The 18,190-nt window shown below is 37.4% G+C and overlaps 4 protein-coding genes across 4 annotated transcripts in view; 1 reads left to right on the plus strand and 3 right to left on the minus strand.

The window, feature by feature from the left end:
• Positions 1–18,190, minus strand: part of LOC145765718 (uncharacterized) — a 1,283,504-nt gene that overhangs the window by 514,636 nt on the left and 750,678 nt on the right. The gene's annotated exons all lie outside the window — the stretch shown is intronic.
• LOC145764723 (uncharacterized) overlaps positions 1–18,190 on the minus strand; it is a 77,935-nt gene that overhangs the window by 52,655 nt on the left and 7,090 nt on the right. The gene's annotated exons all lie outside the window — the stretch shown is intronic.
• The window catches only part of LOC145765602 (uncharacterized), a 103,976-nt gene continuing 86,451 nt past the window's right edge, over positions 666–18,190 (minus strand). Inside the window, exons 5-8 of the mRNA XM_082577438.1 lie at positions 16,558–16,626; positions 1,362–1,624; positions 948–1,127; positions 666–859 (exon numbers count right to left, since the gene is read on the minus strand). Coding sequence (XP_082433564.1) covers positions 797–859; positions 948–1,127; positions 1,362–1,624; positions 16,558–16,626 — 575 coding nt within the window. The 3' untranslated portion in view covers positions 666–796. The remainder of the gene's footprint in view (positions 860–947; positions 1,128–1,361; positions 1,625–16,557; positions 16,627–18,190) is intronic.
• LOC145765603 (uncharacterized) lies at positions 4,593–10,300 on the plus strand. Its single transcript, XM_082577439.1, has 4 exons — positions 4,593–5,968; positions 6,645–6,973; positions 7,530–7,664; positions 8,049–10,300. Exons 1-4 carry the CDS (start codon positions 4,593–4,595, stop codon positions 9,086–9,088), a joined length of 2,880 nt encoding a protein of 959 aa, XP_082433565.1. The 3' UTR covers positions 9,089–10,300.

Here is an 18,190-nt window from a genome sequence, read left to right on the forward strand (position 1 = left end):
ATGGTGGGAAGTAGGCTAATGTTGCAGTGCAAGCTGAAGTCCAGACAATGTGCTCACGATTTGCTCACGATTTCCTGAAGCAGTAAACCCGTACTGAACGTATTCTTTAGCAGCCCAATTATGACGTGGCAATTACCCTATTCTATCAGCAATGCCATAGTTGGTTTCATCGTCACACGTGCTTATTTATCATCTATTGAAGCAGTTAGAGCGCTTTTAAGTCGCATATGCTTGTCTGCATGGCTTGTTTTAAATATTTATACAGTTCTTTTCCAAAATTCCAAAAAGATTCGCTGCACACTTGGGAATCTGTGGCGGCACACTAGTGTGCCGCGGCACACAGTTTGGGAATCACTGATTTAGAGGAAATGCTTGCAGGTCTCTAGTTTGAAAAAAAGTAGTTCAACCTGGCAATACTTTTAACAAATAAACTGATTTATCGTCGCCTCCAATGCGGCTCATCTCGAAGGTTACTTTTAGATACAACTCTTATTGAAATTTAAAAAAAAGTATCTATTCTGGCAACACTGTTAACAAATAACTTCATTTGAATTCTTCATTGAAATTATTTCATAAAACCTAATAAGTTAAATAAACAAACTTACTTTTGTTGATGTTTATCGACCTCAAGTTGAAGAACATAAACAAACCTCGGTTTGATAATATTATAAACATTTTTGTTGATGTTACGTCACCTGATGTAAACAAGCAGTTTGTTGTTGTATTTTTAACTCAACCAAACAAAATCACTGGATAACATAATTTTATTATAAACATCAACAAATAAATAAAAACATCATCGATCCTTGTGAGTGAGGTAAACAGGGCCGTCATCCCAACCAACCGCGATCTTCAACTTCTGTAAAAGACAAAGCGAATAATTGACGTTGATTTAATGTTGAGACAATTAATTGTTATAACGTTGATACAACGTAAACAACTCTCACTTTATTGTACGACCGATCCAATGCTTCTTGTAGCTTGGATCTTTCTTCCATGTTCGGATCTTTTCTCCCATCTCCACCATCAAGGGAATCCACCATCTCAACTTCCCCCTTAACCTTGTGCAACACCTCGATGACGTCATCAATAGATAGGTAGTTGCCATTGAGACACGTCCGAACAATCTAGACACAAATTAATTATGACGCAACAATTAAACATAAACAATTTATTTATGTTGTGACTTTTTGTTTATTTATTTTATGTTTACAAGAATTGTTAGAAAATGATTGAAACTGGAACTTACTTTGTGAAACTTAATGAAACTGAGACGTTAAAACAACGTAATGCGACGTTAAATCAACGTAACAACTGACCATGAATCAATGTGTTGGTTATAAGAGTTAAACATGACTCACGAAACCAGGCATCGATTTGATCGCTTCCTTCCATGGAAGGAATTGACTGGAAGTCATGAGGCAATCGGACAGATCAAGGAATCCAAGTCGCGTCGGCAACGACTTGATGAATGACGTCACTGCATGGATGTCATTCTGAGTGTCGGAGGATTTCATCCATATCGTCGCTACATCAAAATGACTTCCTGCTGTGACTGTCACTTCCAAGTCGTTGCCTTCCCGCAGGATCTTTGTGATGGGGATGATGGAGCGACTATTGTGACCTAACAATTCAGGAATAATATCAATCAATATTAACTCGGCTAACCAGGTTGTAGTCTAAAACCACAGTTTGTTTCTAACTATAAAATTATCAAACATTGAACACAAGTTGTTCATTAAAGAACAAAACATTAATTTATTTATATCGCAAACAAAAACATAAACAAATTATTTTGAACCAAATTTTCAGGTTTGATTCAAAGTCAAATTTGAAAATAATCTGAGTAGACTTTTGTTAGCTGGTCACAAAATCACAAGTTTTGTCTTCAACGACTTCGAAGTTTTATCAAATTAGGATAAAATACTTAGGCTAGCTTTGCAGGTGGAAACTAAACTTTTATTAAAACATTAAACTAACCAGAGCTTGCAAATTAAAATAAACTTTTATTTCTTCGTCGATAAATTTTCGAAGCAACTATACTACTTGATCATGAAAATTTCTCAATCAGCCATTTCTTGCTGCATCTCAATCCAAGCTGATGCTTTTACTTTAAACTCAGAAGACACAAACAGAAACAAACTTTAAAACATTTCTCTGATGAAACCAAGCAGAATGATGACAGAATTGAAAGCTAAACCAACTATTTCTTGCTGCAACTGAATTAAAACTGATCATTTCTCTTCAACGACTGAAAACAAAATGGCTGTCGCCTGCAGATTTGGGCGGGAGTTATTGAAAAGAATTTAAGATCAACCATCAGCTTGTAAATTTCTAAAATACGCTCATATTTAAAAAAACGTTAGTTTAAGCTTAGGAATAGATTGCAATGTTGGCAACTCTGTTAGCAATCAACAAAAATTGTCGTCTGCAGCTTTGCGTGGGATTTCTGCGTAGTGTTGCCCAGAAAAAATAATATTTACTCACACATTTAAGTAGCAACTAGTGTCAGGAAATTTATTGTTTCGATGCTTTATTGAGGTTTGTTTAAATTAAACCTTTTTTTTAAATTTCAAGTCAAACATATTGAATAGGCCTATTACGTTTCTAAGAAAAAAATTTAACATTATCTCATTTCATTAAAAAAGTTTAACGTTCCCCCAGTTCAGTAAGCCATAACATAACCCGTGTCCCACCTACCTAGGAATGAAGCTCGACCGACAATTACCCTACAAACACCATGCTGAAGCCTTCCATGCTAAGCTATCAGCACGCAACAATTTGCTAAGATGCCAACCGGAATATCCTAGGGTGCTGGACTGGTGCTCGTACAAGTCCGTCTAGTCAAGTTCATTCCGTACAAGTACTCTTGCACTTGTTTACAGCACCTCAGAATGTGCTTTCCCCATTTGGTGCTGCAGCGTACACACTTGCAAAAGTGACACTGCCCTCAACACCACCAAGAGAATAATCCCTGGTTGCCTGCGTCCAACTCCAACTGACTTTCTGCCGGTAGCCTACTATTAGGCATCGCTCCATGTAGACTTCATAGGGAAAATCACGTACGCAGTCTGATCCTACAAGCTATATGAAGGGATGACCACCTCCACAACCAGATTGCCCAAAACTCGCACTCCCAAAGACTCTATAGCTTGAAATTTCAACCTCCTTTTTCTCGACCTGCTTCAGCTATCTGTAAATCCAACTTCCGAGTTCCGAAGTCTGGAACAGTGAATGGAGAGAAGTTACGAGACCAACCCATGTAACAGTGCACAAGCTGAATCGAGTGGATGAAAATTTTAATTGGAAAATACTAATATTCGCATCTTTACAAGTTGGTTACCATCATTTTATCTATTCCAGTAAGTAAGACAATTGCAAATGTGTTGCTCTCTCTTGTATCAGCTTAGTGAAGTGGTTCCCAACGCATGGGTTGCGACCCACAGTTGGGTCACCTGATTATTTTTTTGGGTCGCTTGTTTTTCAGGCATAATGTATCTTAGGTGAAAAAATGATAAAAAAAAAATTTTAAAACGTAAAGAGATTGATTACAAAACTGGAAAGTATAAACACAAGTCATGAAGCGTTTCATGTCGAGACATCGGAAAGCTTTATAGCATGTTCGTAGTGAAAGAACGTTTAACAGTTTTCGTTATTATTATTATTATTATTAAATGTAAACCCAAACAAAATTTCAGTTTCAAACACAGGGATACCAAAACAGTACGGGATGCGCAACTACGCCCCTAGTGATCATTTTTGACGCCAACTGACGGTACACTCACACATGGCAGTGATGAGTGATCAGTGATGGCACATTTGCACAGTACTCAGCAGTAGCAGTCAGTGACCACAGGAAATCAATAGTCTACGGTTATCGGTGATTAACCTGATCTGTGGGCTACTGTATATTTTAGTTAAATTGTAAGGCCAATTTACAGAGACATTGCAGCCCGTGAGTAGAAATATATTTTAATGTTACAATTGGTTTATAACTAAGGGTGTTCACTGTGTGGTTAGTGTTAAAATCAGTATTATTCAAGAAGGAGTAGATTACCTGACTCTAACTGACTATTTTATGCATGAAGCCTAACCCTTTCTAAAAGTTACTGATAAGTGGCACATGAAAACAGATGTGTAGTGGTGTCAGGCCTAACTGTCCAATTTTGCAAAGAGACATTGAGGTTAATCTGGTATTAAAAAATGATTGCCTACTGTATTTTAATCATTATGTAATACTGTAGGCCTATATACTATAGCCTAACTAACCAAATATAGAGCTTTGCAAAAGGGTGCAACCTATTTCGTCCCTTGAACACTTCGTACCCCGATTTCAGAGGACGAAATCAGAGTACGAATTGTTCAGGGACGAAATAGGTTGCATTCTTTGCAAAACACATTTATGTTATGTGCTGTAGAATAGAAATTATTAATGCTATTTATTAACCAAAACATACAATTTTGCTTACCCTATTGTACGGTACGGTAACTCCCTAAAACAGTAATTCTGTTTATTTATAGCTTTTCTACTTGTACAATATTACAGTTCAAGGTGAAATTCTGCTCCAGTATTATAAGATTTTTTATGCAATATGGGATACTATTGTTGTGCTCCAGGGTGCAAAGTTGGTAATCGTGCGTTTAAAAGAACTGGGGAAAAAGTTTCAATGTTTCGATTTCCAGCAGATCCTGAATTGCGTAAGGCTTGGATTAGAGCTATATCCAGGGAAAATTTAACTGTGACACCACACACAAGAATTTGTGGTAAGCATTTCTACGGAGATGATTTTGAAACAACATCAATCGATAGCCACTTAGATCGCCAACAACGCAGAGAGTCTGCGAAACTTAATCAGCCACGGTTGAAGCCATCAGCTGTGCCTCGCATTTTTGCTGGCCTGCCTCACTATCTGACAAAACCGGCTCCAGTAAAGCGCTCAACTTCTGCTGCAACTGCCACAGAAAGACTGAAAAAAGACAAAGCTAAACTTCAAGATCAAAATGAAGAATTTCTGTTGCAAGACTCTTGTTGTGATTTGGGTTCTTTAAAAGATAAACTCAATGAAGTGGTTATTTCTTCTGGATATATCAAATTGTTAAAAGAATCTTCTTTGGAATTCCACTTTATAACATATAACAATGGCAGCCACATTTCTCCTCAGTTAATGGCATCTTTGGTGGTAGGGGAAACTTTAGATGTGCATGCATTTGTATGTTCTATTTCTGTGCCACAAGAAACATTTCAGCATCTGATGAGCTCCGATTCATTAAGCAAAGTATCAGAGCTTTGCAATATTCTGGCATTCTGCAAAAACCTTATAGAATCACCAAGTGGTAACAATAGTAAGACTTTTGCCAAGTCGGCTGTTGCAGCCCTTGAGCAATGCAAAGCAAACCTGGAAGAAAACGAAAGCCAAGATGAAGGTTTACCCCTAATTCAATTTGTGTCCGAGCAACTTCAGTTGTTGTACATAGATAAAAATGGCCGACGGTATTCACCCAGGTTGCTAACCATGTCGTTTCTGTGGCAGCTCACTAGCAACTCACTATACAAAAAGCTTAGTGAGTTTTTTATACTGCCATCAGTCAGAAGACTTCAGCAAGTTTCGAGTGATTGTAATGTAGAGACTAAATCTATAGATTTGCAATACCTGAAGCAACGAACTGTCGACTTATCTGAAGGAGAAAAAATGGTAACCTTGCTTATTGATGAGGTATACACTGCACAAAGGGTTGAATATTGCAATGGCGCTTTCATTGGATTAACAGAGGAAGGCCAACGATCGAAAACCGTGTTGACATTTATGGTGCAATCAGTATGTAAAAAATATAAAGATGTTGTGTGCCTGGTGCCAATTGAAAAGATAAGTACACAGCTGCTTCGAACCTTCTTTAACAAAGTGATGCAATCTCTAGATGAAATTTTCTTTGTTGTTGCTATATCTGTTGACAATCATGTGTGCAATAGGTAAGCTTATAATATGCTTGATGACAACTATCTATAGCAAATTTAATAGGATTAGAGGGTGTTTCAAAAATTTAACACCATTAACCTTTAATATGTATTAAAATCAAGGTTGTGAAAAATCCTATGTTTATGGGTTTTTTTACAACAATGATTTCAATACATTTCAAAGGTAAATGGTGTCAGATTTTTTTAAACACCCTGTCACGTATTATATTTTAATCCTATTTCAATATTGTTTTTCACAACCCGTCCATAAAACAGAATTTTTAAAAATGTGAAAATAGAAGAAATGCTGTTCAGAATTGTTGTTAAACCTTGATTATCATTTTATAATAACATGCTAAAGCATTAGGCTATTGTTTTCACATTCAATCAAAGTCCAACCGGTTTTATGATATCTGAAAATTTTTTGCAAAAAAATTGGACTGCAAATGGTTAAAATGTAATAGTTTTTATACAAACAATTTCTGCACTAAAGTCCCAATATGGAGAAAAGTTACAAGTTTATTGCAAACTGTTTTTCGCCAGTTTTTTTTTTTGGCTGACAAAACTGAAACAACCTCGATTGAAAGAAGTGGTGTCACGTTTTTTGAAACATCTTGTCTATTGAATGAAACTGGTTTAATATTACATGCTAAAATTTATGTGTGATTTATAATGGGTTATGCATTTTCAGGAAGTTGTTTATGGATTTATGTGGAAGCAATAAGCTCTCAAACAGCATTGCACACCCTTCAAGGAATGGAGAGCGTTTATTTCTCTTGTTTGACTTCACCCACAACTTTAAAAACATTTTTAACAATTTTGTGAATAAGAAGCGATTCCACATTCCTCATATTTCTGGTGCTGAACATATTTTGGGAGAGCAATGCACAGCTGAATTTGCACATATAAAGCGCTTGTACACTCTTGAAGAGCATAAACCTCTGAAAGTAGCATTTGCACTGAAGAAGGCATCACTTAACCCAAGCAATATTGCCCGCACCTCACCTCTACACGCTTTAAGTAAGTACAGTAGCTTTTGTAAGCAGGGCTCAAATGAAGATCCTCCCCGGTCCTTTGGAGTGATGATGATCGCCCCTACAAAGGTTGACTCAAACTTAACTTTCCTCTCCCCCAGAAAATGGTCACGGGATCTTCAGTTGATCCTTCAACCCTATGCAGGCTACATTTTCACATTATTTAGTCATCTAACTTGTTTTAGTTTGTATAAGAAAATTACATTATATATTTATTGTATCATAAAACAATGAAAACTATTAATACTACAAAAAGTGCTCAATGCCAAGCAAAAAGCAAAGCAGAGCGAATTAAATCAAATATAGTTATTATTATTTGAAGCCTTTACAAATTGTTTCACCTATCGGATCATCAGAAGGTCTTATTCAAATAGATTCTATTTGAATAAGACCTTCTGATGATCCGATAGGTGAAACAATTTGTAAAGGCTTCAAATAATAATAACTATATTTGATTTATTGTATCATATATATATAATCCAGAAATTGATTGCAGCAGTTGCAATTCATATATATATATAATTTTGGTTTTTCACTTGCAGGTGTGTTTAGTGAATCCACCGTAAATGGACTTCTTATGTATGCTGACACCAATCCGGGCTTTAAGGAAACTGCCAAATTTCTCCAATTCATCTGCAATGTTTGGAAGGTGATGTCTGTCAAAACACCATTCAAAGGTATATTTTCCAAGTGTGATTAATATTTTTAAATATAGCCAGTCGTTACGGCACGTCGGCACAGGTTACTAGTTTTCTCTGGGCATATTTTCTGTACAGTTTATGCACAACTTTTTAGAAAGCTGCACAAAGATTTTTTGCAATTGAAGTAAAACATTTGGATTTTTTCCTAGAATTTTATTACTTTTTTGTACAAATGACCTAGTTGTTACTTACAGAGTAAGTTTAGAAGCTCATTGAAAAATCAATCTGATTATGTTTTGAATTTTGAGACTAAAAGATGCAAAAATGCACACGGCCTTGCACTTGGTATACAGGGAACCTTTACTTTAGAACTCTAACCAGCCTTCACTATTTTTAACAACTTTTATATATATATTTCAGGCATGGCAAAAAATGATGAGATGTGCATGCCAATGAAGTTCACTTCAACGGAAGAAGAAAAACCTGCAAATTTACGCTTTCTTAAGTCAGCAAAGGATATTTTAGTGAAATGGCAGCAATCCGGCACTTCTGGGCTTACAGACCAAACATTCCTAGCATACATTCAAACCATGTCTGCAATGCCTGAACTTGCTCAATACTTGCACGACAAGATTGGATTGAAGTATGTGTTACCGGGAAAATTTACCTCTGATCCAATCGAAGGCCGTTTCGGGTGGTACCGCCAGGTTAGTGGAGGAAACTTTTTTATGTCCATAAAGCAACTGCTTGAGGCAGAAAAGAAAATACGCAAGTTGAGTTTGCTTCAACAACATGGCATACTGGCTGCATCCAAATTATGTTCGCTTGACTCTATTTCTCTGGGAAGCGGAAAGCTTATTAATGCAGACAGCTCCATTGTTTCTTGGCTCGAAAGGTTTTTCTCAGAGGTAACACTTGATGATTTGTCGGAGACAGATGCAAATGTGGCATATTTTGTGAGTGGCTACATTGCAAGAAGTATATCCCGAAGACGACGGTGTTCGCCCTGTAAAGTTCTGTTGGTAAAAAGTGATGACTGCCCAGCCCCAACATGTGAATCTGAAGAGCATGTGAAATTGTTTGAAATTGCCAATCGAGGTGGTCTGTCTGTCCCAACAGAATTTTGTTTTTCTGCAACAACATTGGCTGTTCACTATTACAGTGCAGTGATATCTGATTATAATGCAAAAGAGAAGTTGTGGACTGCACCAAACCAGCGCTCCGTGTTTATACGAGCCCTGAAAAAGATAGTGGAGGCGTCGAACGTTTACAGAGGTGCATTCAAACAGATGTGTTCTGCAGGCCACTCAAATTTCGAACTTATTCTTCAAACAGCATTTAATTGTTTTGCTAAAAATGAGTTGAAACGTTTTAATGCACCTGGACGTGAGGAACCAGAGAAAACGGCCCGGAAAGTACGAAAACTTACCAGTGGCAGTGGTACAAAAACTGCATCATGACTTACATTAATTAGAAATTTAGGAAAGCCACGGACCCTTTAGCCCCCCTGCTACGTCTATGGTTATTTTACCGGTACTAGTTGTAATGTATTGGAACCGCACCGTTGCACTCTTAATTTTGTGTGGGAATTCGCCCTTGCCAGTGTCCCGCGTTTTGCTTTACGCGCTTTTCATGAGAGCAAGTCTTTTAGGCGCAGACAGTTAGGCGCCAGTCAAATAGGCGCGCACACTGTGGTCTGTGGCGTCTGGATATTTAGGTGCGGAGCACTGTGGCGCCCGTTCATTTAGGTGCTATTCCTAGTAAAGTCTGCAGATTGTATCAGCTTGGCATGTAGGGCAATGCTTTTCACACAAAATGTTGTATTGAACAGAAAAACATAATGTTTTTTAATGCGCGTGTTCGGCACTTATTTGTTGTTAGTCCAGGTTTGCGGCGGCGAAAGCTTTATCAATAAATTATTCAAGTTTGCGAACATAACTGAGTTCACTTTTAGTGAGTCAAATAATAACTACCGGTACACTAAACATCAGTAAAAAATATACCGTAGTCTATATTCAAGCGGGTGGTAGGCTTGAGTGAAGAGTAGCCTAACTTAGTTTTCCATCAAAACCCCGACTAGGTTTAATAACGAGCAAAGTCGCACCATTATGCTTGCAACTTGTAGGCAGGGTTCATAATGCTCTATGGAAATGTATTATTATTCATGTTGTAAAGCGTTGTCTCATACGTAGCCTACTCGCAATACGACCAGTCGACCAATCCATCCCGAGTAAAAGTAATTGCGAAAGATAACAGATTAAGTAAAGTTCCATCTGGCTGCAACCTGTGTTCAGGATGCATTGCAAATGTCCTGTGGAGATGTGCTAACACCAAGAGTAGTAGAGCGTTGTCTGGCACCTCATCTCCACACGCGCATTAACAAAACAACATATGTTTCTAACCAATGTAACATTATATGTGAAAAGCATTGCCCTACATGCCAAGCTGATACAATCTGCAAACTTTACTAGGAATAGCACCTAAATGAACGGGCGCCACAGTGCTCCGCACCTAAATATCCAGACGCCTAACTGTCTGCGCCTAAAAGACGTGGACCCCTTTTCATGACGTCATAATTGGTCGCCTTTAGGCTTTCTTGACAGTGTTGTGCTATTTCTTCTTACATTCTGACATTTATTACATTATTACAATTATAAGTTCAATCGACTTAGTGTCGGAGTCATGTTGTAGTTGTCGAAGTCTGTGCAACATTACATGGTGTCAGAGATGGATTCGATGCAAGCAACAAAGTCAGAGATGAATTTCCAACAAGGAAATGTTGCAGATAATTTTAAAAAGTGGAGGCAGATGGTCGAGTTAACGTTCAAATTTGCGAATTTTTGTGATAGTAGGAAAACTAATCACCGAACGTCTAGGCCATTATACCCGCAGTCAAATCTAGAAGAATGCAGCTACTTGTTGCTGCTGATGAAAACGCTATTGCTGATGAAAGCGTTGCTGCTGATAAAAATGTTATTGCTGATAAAAGCGTTGCTGCTGATGAAAACGTTATTGCTGAATGCTGATGAAAACGTTGCTGTAGATGATTTTAACGACGAGCCCAATGTGCCATGTAAAAATAATATGCCAGCACCGTGTACTACCCGTTCTGGCCGGATAGTGAAGCCGCCTGATAGATATGGTGTTTGTGTAACTTGAATCGTTTTGTATGTATAGTGATACGTGGAGATTTCGTGTTGTGCATCATGCATACAATGTAGACTTGTGCTGTTATCGGAGTTTGCACAACGAGAGTATACGAACTATAAGTTTAATGCTTGCTGTTCACTTTGAGTCACTGGAAAATTGTGTAGTAAACGTGACATCGTTATTGCATCTGCAGTTAATAGTGTACTCCACTCCATAATTTTAATCTGTTTGTGTATCGATAGATAGTTCCTTTCTTTCTTCAGACAAAGGGGAATGTAATGTATTGGAACCGCACCGTTGCACTCATAATTGTGTGTGGGAATTCGCCCTTACCAGTGTCTCGCATTTTACTTTGCGCGCTTTTCATGACGTCATAATTGGTCGCCTTTAGGCTTCTTTGACAGTGTTGCACCATTCTTTTTACATTCTGACATTTATTACGTTATTATAATTATAAGTTCAATCGACTTAGTGTCGGAGTCATGTTGTAGTTGTCGAAGTCTGTGTAACATTACACTAGCAAGCTCCTACTTATTCCTTGTTGTTTGCAATTAATTTTGACAAAGTACTTGAAAAGATAGAAATCGTTTGAATTTGCATAACGTTAGAAATAACTAATTTATTTGGTCGATATGCGTTGTATTTAATGTGCTGGCGTTATTTTATCATAGAACTTTACATATTTCTTGATTTTACAATTGTTTTTTAACAACGTAACTGAAGATGCAAGTCGTTTACACATGCGAAACGTTGGAAATAAAACAGAGAAGATGTCAGTCACTTGTATATTGCAAAACGTTAATCATCATTGTGCTTATATGGTAACTGCAGGCTTTGCAAATAGCTTAGAAAAGCAATGGCTTTTATTGCGACAACGTCGTACCTTCAGTTGGCGCCTCGTATTTGTAGTTTCGCATCCCTGAATGTTTAGGTATCCCTGTTCAAACATAAATTAACTTTCCAAAATTCCGGGATATACATTGCAACGTAGGACAAACCATGACAAATTTATCCACACGTTGGGCCACACATAGTCTGGTGTGGAAAAACGCATCAAAGACAAAGCCCCAAATGCTGTGTGTGGACTCATTTCGTTTTCCACAGAGATGCCCTTGCTGCAAAAAAGCTGTCTCAAGAGCTGCACGAAGTGTTGAATGATGTTGTGAAGTATGCAAACTTCATCAAAGCAAGGCCACTAAATCGGCGTGTGTTTTCGTTTATCACTATCAAGCATTGTTGCTGCCCACGGAAGTGGGATGATTGTCACGATGATTTTGTGTTTTCGTTTATCACTATCAAGCATTGTTGCTGCCCACGGAAGTGGGATGATTGTCACGAGGTCGTGTCCTGAAGCGAGTTTGTGATTTGCGGGAGGAGTTTGCAATCTTCCTGAGGCAACAGAACTGTGTGGGATTAGCCGAGAAGTTTTTGCAAGAAGATTTCAACGCAAACGTTGCTTACCTTGCAGATGTAGTTGACTCTCTGAATTCTCTAAATTTATTTATGCAAGGCAATGGTTTTATGGTGATTGATCACTCCGCAAGTTTCTGCTAATCACAAAAAACTCATACTCTGGAAAAGTTATGTTACCAGAGATGAGTAAGTTACGATATGTTTCCTCAGATAACGCAATATATTTCTGGCAAGGAAGTTAATATTAAGCAAACCAAAATTGGGCACCTGGAACAATTTGTGCACTAGGCCTACTATCGAGAATCTCTAACACCTAATAGCCAAAATGATTGGATAATTGATCCATTTGTTGGAAAAGATCTGCCTCAACTTTCCGTCCATGTTGCAGAACAGTTTATGCACATAACGACAGAAGCAGTTTTGCGTCCTTTAAAGACAAATACCCCAAAGATTATGCAAACATCCACTTTTGGGCTTCCATGTAGGCTACAAAGTGTATCCCACAGTTTCAAAATTAGTGATTCTAAAACTTACTGATTCCATTTGCAACAACTTGGCTTTGTGAGACTGGATTTAGCGCCATGTGTGCATTGGAAACTAAACAGTGAAACCGGCTGGAAGTTGAAGCCGACATGCGGCTATGCCTAAGCAAAATAACGTCTTGATTGCAAAACCTCACTGACAGCAAGCGAGCACAGAGCTGCTAATCTCATTAGTGATTTGATAAACATTAGTATTTTCGGAAAAAGTTACTGCTTTTGTAGTGCTGTTCGTTTGCAACGCAATCTTGTATGGCTTTTGTAATACGACGACAATTTGCTTGGGTCGCAAGATTTTACCGAATTGATTTCTTTTTAAATGGGTCTCCTTAAATGGATACTAAAGGAAAAACCTGACTTGGCGATTTTCCACGTTCTTTCTGTTTAACAATGCTACCATAAAACGATTTTCAATCAAATTTTGCCCCATTGCGGTCTGACCACCATTGCGCGCGTGCTTTTGTCAGAGCTTTCAAAACGAGATTGGGCTTGAGCAGCGAAGCGTGCGACTGCACAGTCTGCGTCACTAGAGACTAGCAATCAGCTGATCTCGCAGTAATTGTTACTGCGGGCGATTTGACTGTAGGCTATGTATGTATGTACATCAGACAGTTTGATCAAAACATCAGATGTGGTAACGTGGCTTGTGTTATTGCTGTCTTTTGTGACGTTTTCTCGAGCAGTGTTTACACTTTTGGTTATTTTGACAAAAATGAAAATAAATGAAACATTGGACTTTGGGCCTTGCCAGCGTCATTGAAAACATTTTTTTTTCGGTAATTTTTCTTGAAATGTATTCTTGAATGTTCAGTTTACGCATTTTAATGCTTAATTCCGGTTTGAATTTTTCATTTAGTAGGCCTTTAAAAACGTGTTGGGAATCACTGGTTAGTGGACTCATAGTCATAAAAGATGGCATTCCCGCGCTGTTTTAAAATCGACAGCTTAAGTTTTGCTCTCTAGGTTCATAACTAAATATTTGTCTTATAAAAAAATCCAGGCTTAACACGTCAAGTTTAGTAAAATTGAAAAAATTATTTGTTTGTAGTTACTCTGATGGAAAGATTTTTAAAATTGATCAAGAATTTGCAAAGAAAATGCAATTTAAGTGTGGAAAAAAACTCAAGACAAAAAGGGTGCTCTTTCCCAATTCGCCCTGTTGATGAACTGGATGATGACGTTACCATACGTCACACGTTGGAATGGACTATTATGAAGGACTAGGAGGAAGTACGGGGTGGAAATGCACTGAAAAACACCTGAAGGAAATTGTCTCCCATTTTTTGATTTGTTGTTCACTTTCCACAAATTTGCTATCGTTGGAAAGTACAAGCATAGATCTAACCAACTAAGTTAATGCCAGGTGCCAAAATAGTACTAGCTCTATCTGGTGGCCACCTAAACTTGACCAAATTCAAACCATTATCAAAAGTTTACTTTAAATGATAAAGACATTACACGACAGCCAATTAAAAGAACGTGTTACTGTGTACTGTGTTACTAACCCTAACCTTATCCCTAACTCAGTGCATTTCCATCCCGTACTTCCTCCTTTATAATAGTCCATTCCAACGTGTGTGACGTATAATAACGTCTTCATCCAGTTGACCAACAGGGCAACTTGAGAAAGAGCACCACAAAAAGTAGGTGTAGGCCTACAAGTGGAAATTGAAATAATTTAAAAAATAGCTTATTCTGAAGGAAATTTAATTAATTGTTTTGAAATGCAACTTTGTACCAAATTCAAAGAAAATGAAGGGGTGTACCAGCAAACATCTATAGGATTGGCCCATGATACAAGAGAAGGATCCCCAGAGGATACAAACTGATATGAATGAATCAACAAGTGAATAAAAAAATAACAGTTAACCTCTCAAATACATGTAGCTCCACACAGAGTGAAATTTACATGCCTTTTGACTCTTTTTTATTTCTTTAAAAGTATTATTGACTCAAAAAAAATGTCTAAAAAGACATTACGAAAAGTAACTACGGACAAAGGCCAGTGTTTCGATCTTCAGATCTCTTCAGCGTAGTAAAGTGAAAGTAGAAAGTTGTCTTGAAGCGTTGGTTGAGGTGATGATTTGAAACTTGAGTGATTGTTGTGAGACAATGAGACTGGATTTAAGTTTTAAATTTAAGTTTGATTTAAGTTTGTACCAAATGTTTTTTTTTTTTGTTATTATAAAGTTGTCACTAAAATCAAAAGTTAACTGGTACCATCTCTTGCACCAATAATCTCTTATAATAATTAATTAATTTATAATAATAATAATTAACAAATTGTAATTTGATAATTGGTACAATCTCTTGCACCAGCTTGCTGGGCGTGCAGTTGTTCTCTTGTGTTATATTGCCTTTTTTAGTATTTTTGCATTTAACTGGTAGCCTACCTACTAGTGATGCAAGCCGCGCCACGCCGCGTGCGCGGCCGCTTATGACTTTTTCGCCACGTGCCGCGCCGCGTGCGCGTGAAAAGTTGAATTGAAAAAGCCGCGCCGCTTACCGCGTGAACTTTCAAGAAATTAAACTTTCGTAAACTTTCAACTTTTCAAGAAAATCAGTTATGAAACTTCAAATTGAAATTGGAAACACGGATCAGTTTTTTTTCGGAAACCCTAAGCTGGAAAGCTCAAAGCTATGCTGCAAATGGCTTGCAGTTGACACTTGACAGTGTTTTTGGGGCTGGCTTGTGAGGAAGCTGTACGAGTGTTTTTGGTTAATAGCCTAGCTGATAAGCTCAGTTACCAGGCTATAGGCCTAGCGCAACTACCGCATTAGTTACTGTAACAGTTAGCACAGTGAGTTCAGGCTATAAGTTTTACTCTTGACATCTTGTCTGTCTGTGTAGTGTGTACGGTAGTTCATACAGCCACTGACATTAAAATTGCATTATTGCTTACAAAAACTGTTCAAAAGTCCTGATACTGGATCCAGGAACATTCTATTTGAAAAAGCATGATGTCTTAGAACTTAAATGCATTGCTGGTAAGAGAATATGATCTGGTTAGCCTAGTCATTATAGTGCACAACTGTACTGGTAGGTTACTGGTACCAGTTATATGCCCTGGGTACTTTTTGCCACAATTGACTTTCTAAAAAATAACGCGTAAAACATTTTTTGAAAATTTTGTAATTTGCAGTGTGCGGTGCAGTGTTAAAGTTCCAGATAAATTGCGGTGTGCGGTGCAGTGTGCGGATAGGTGATTCAGTTGCGGTGCGGTGTGCGGATAAAAAATTTGGTTTCGCTGCATCTCTACTACCTACTGTAAATTTTTACAAGCAGTGCTGCCAGACCTTTTTGATCATTAGTAGAGAAATTCGAATTGTCAAATTTGGTTTGCTTTTGTAAGTTTAACTTTTCTCACAAACTGTTAAAATTATGAGTCTTCTTCTTTATATGCTTTTGTGTACACGTTTTAACTTTTCATCACCTCTTCGGCCACCTTTCAGTGAAATAAGAAATGCATTTAAATCGTCAAACTGTGTTTCGTTAGTGAATTTTGTACAATTTTTGAATTTTTTACTTGCATTTCATTTATCAAACTTCATGCAAAAAAATGGTACGAATGTATTTACCAATATTTAATTTTTTTTTTTTTTTCTGAATTCATGCGGTCGCACTGAGACGGTTTGCTGTGATTTTTCACCTTGATAAATCTTTGTTTTATGACCTCACCATGTTGTTTTTAGTTGCGTAAAAACTTTCAAAATAAAGAATTCTGGAAACTTGTCGCTGCTGTACTTCCATGTTTTTAAATTTAAATATTTATTTTAATATTCATTGCATTGAAGTTTTAGACTAGTTTTAACCTACTTTTATTTACCTGCCACAACTTTCCGGGTTTCTTTCAGCAATTCCTCAAGAAATATTTGCCTTTTTTGTATTTTTTTATCTAAAACACAAAAACTTGTCATTAAAATTATGATTTGTAAACGTCACTTTGATAAGGTAGCAGGACTACAGTATAGGCTATGGATTTATTTCAAATCTTAACCAAATTATCAAATGTTATTAAAATAAAACAATTTTTACCACTGGCAGGGCCGGATTAAGGGTGCGGTAGGCCTAAGGCTGTTTACTAGAGAAGGGCCTATTTTTGCAAACCAAGTTGCAAAAAGTAATAAAAATACATACACGAAAAATTGAAACTATTTACTGCAAAATAACAGAAACATAACAGAAAAATGGCTAATGATGGCGCATAATTGGTTTTGGAAATAAACACAATTATTATTGTGAAGCAGATGGAAAAGATTTTGGAAGGAAAGAAATGGATAGTAGGTACCTATATGGTAATACTTTACCTAATGACACTCTAAACCAGGAGTTTTCAACCTTTTTTCCACCGCGACCCCCTCAGAGCAATCAATGTAGTCCCGCGCCCCCCCCCATAAAAGTATTCAGCAAATGAATATTTGAAGAGCTTGTTTCCAAAACCGCTTACATCCACTTTCGGTGATTTCGAGAAAACCACGAAAAACGTTTATGACAGTTTCGCTTGGTAAATGTAATGCGCTTTTGATTTCTGACGATGTATAACTACCTACTGAATTGAGCCATGACGTTTGTCCAGATCTAAGGAATATTAGAATGCTTAGAATCGCCTTTTTATAAAATTAGAAATGTGGATATAAGCGGTTTTGGAAATAAACTGGAGAATAAAAATTGCCAGAATGAAAGAAACCAATTTTTGAAACCATTTTTCCAAGCTGACCACCACTAATTCATCACCACAACCCAAATCCACTTTAAACAAAGCAAAAAAACACAGTTACAAAGCTCAAGTAGGCTACTAAGCACCGTTGGTAACTGCAACAATAGGCTGCAAGCCTACAACACTGCTTATCAGTGTTGCCAGATAGTAGATGCTTCAAACTACCAAACACATTTCAAATTTTTCCAAACTGACCAGAGACTGACTGTCAACTCACCAAAAATGTTTTCCAAAATTCTGCCAACTCAAAATTTTACTGCCAAACAACGTAAAATTCTGCCAAATCTCGAATTTGGTAGTGAAATTTACCAAATGGTAACACTGCTGCTTATCACGAAACGATGACGAAAACGGTTTAACAATCAGCGATATGTCACGTGATACAATGGCTTAATATGATTGGTTAATTGTGGATACAAGTGGTTTTGGAAACAAAGTGTGATGGCGCGTAAGCGGTTTTGGAAGAAAACGCAATATTTAGTGTCGAATTTGAAGCAGAAAGAGAAGGTTTTGGAAAAAAAGGAATGGATAGTAGGTACCTATGGTAATACTCTACCTAATGACACTCTAAACTCAATTTTGGTAAAAGTGGCGCCTAAGCGGTTTTGGAACTGGGCTCTTCATTTATTGCAAAATTCACCCAAATTTGATTCATGCCGACATCCAGTTATGTTTAGTTTTGCTGTTCCAACGTAAACTTCCGAAATGAAAAACGTTTTTTTGCGATGTTATCACGGCTTTT

This window comes from Aplidium turbinatum, chromosome 2, assembly GCF_918807975.1.
Source record: "Aplidium turbinatum chromosome 2, kaAplTurb1.1, whole genome shotgun sequence".
Classification (NCBI taxonomy): Eukaryota; Metazoa; Chordata; class Ascidiacea; order Aplousobranchia; family Polyclinidae; genus Aplidium; species Aplidium turbinatum.

What these genes read in the sequence shown, in the direction of transcription:
- LOC145765603 (XM_082577439.1), top strand. Translation starts at nt 4,593, where the DNA reads ATGGGATACTATTGTTGTGCTCCAGGGTGCAAAGTTGGTAATCGTGCG. An exon ending in CTCACCTCTACACGCTTTAA is followed by an intron (nt 6,974 to 7,529) that starts GTAAGTACAGTA and finishes TTTCACTTGCAG; the next exon opens with GTGTGTTTAGTGAATCCACC. An exon ending in TGTCAAAACACCATTCAAAG is followed by an intron (nt 7,665 to 8,048) that starts GTATATTTTCCA and finishes TATATATTTCAG; the next exon opens with GCATGGCAAAAAATGATGAG.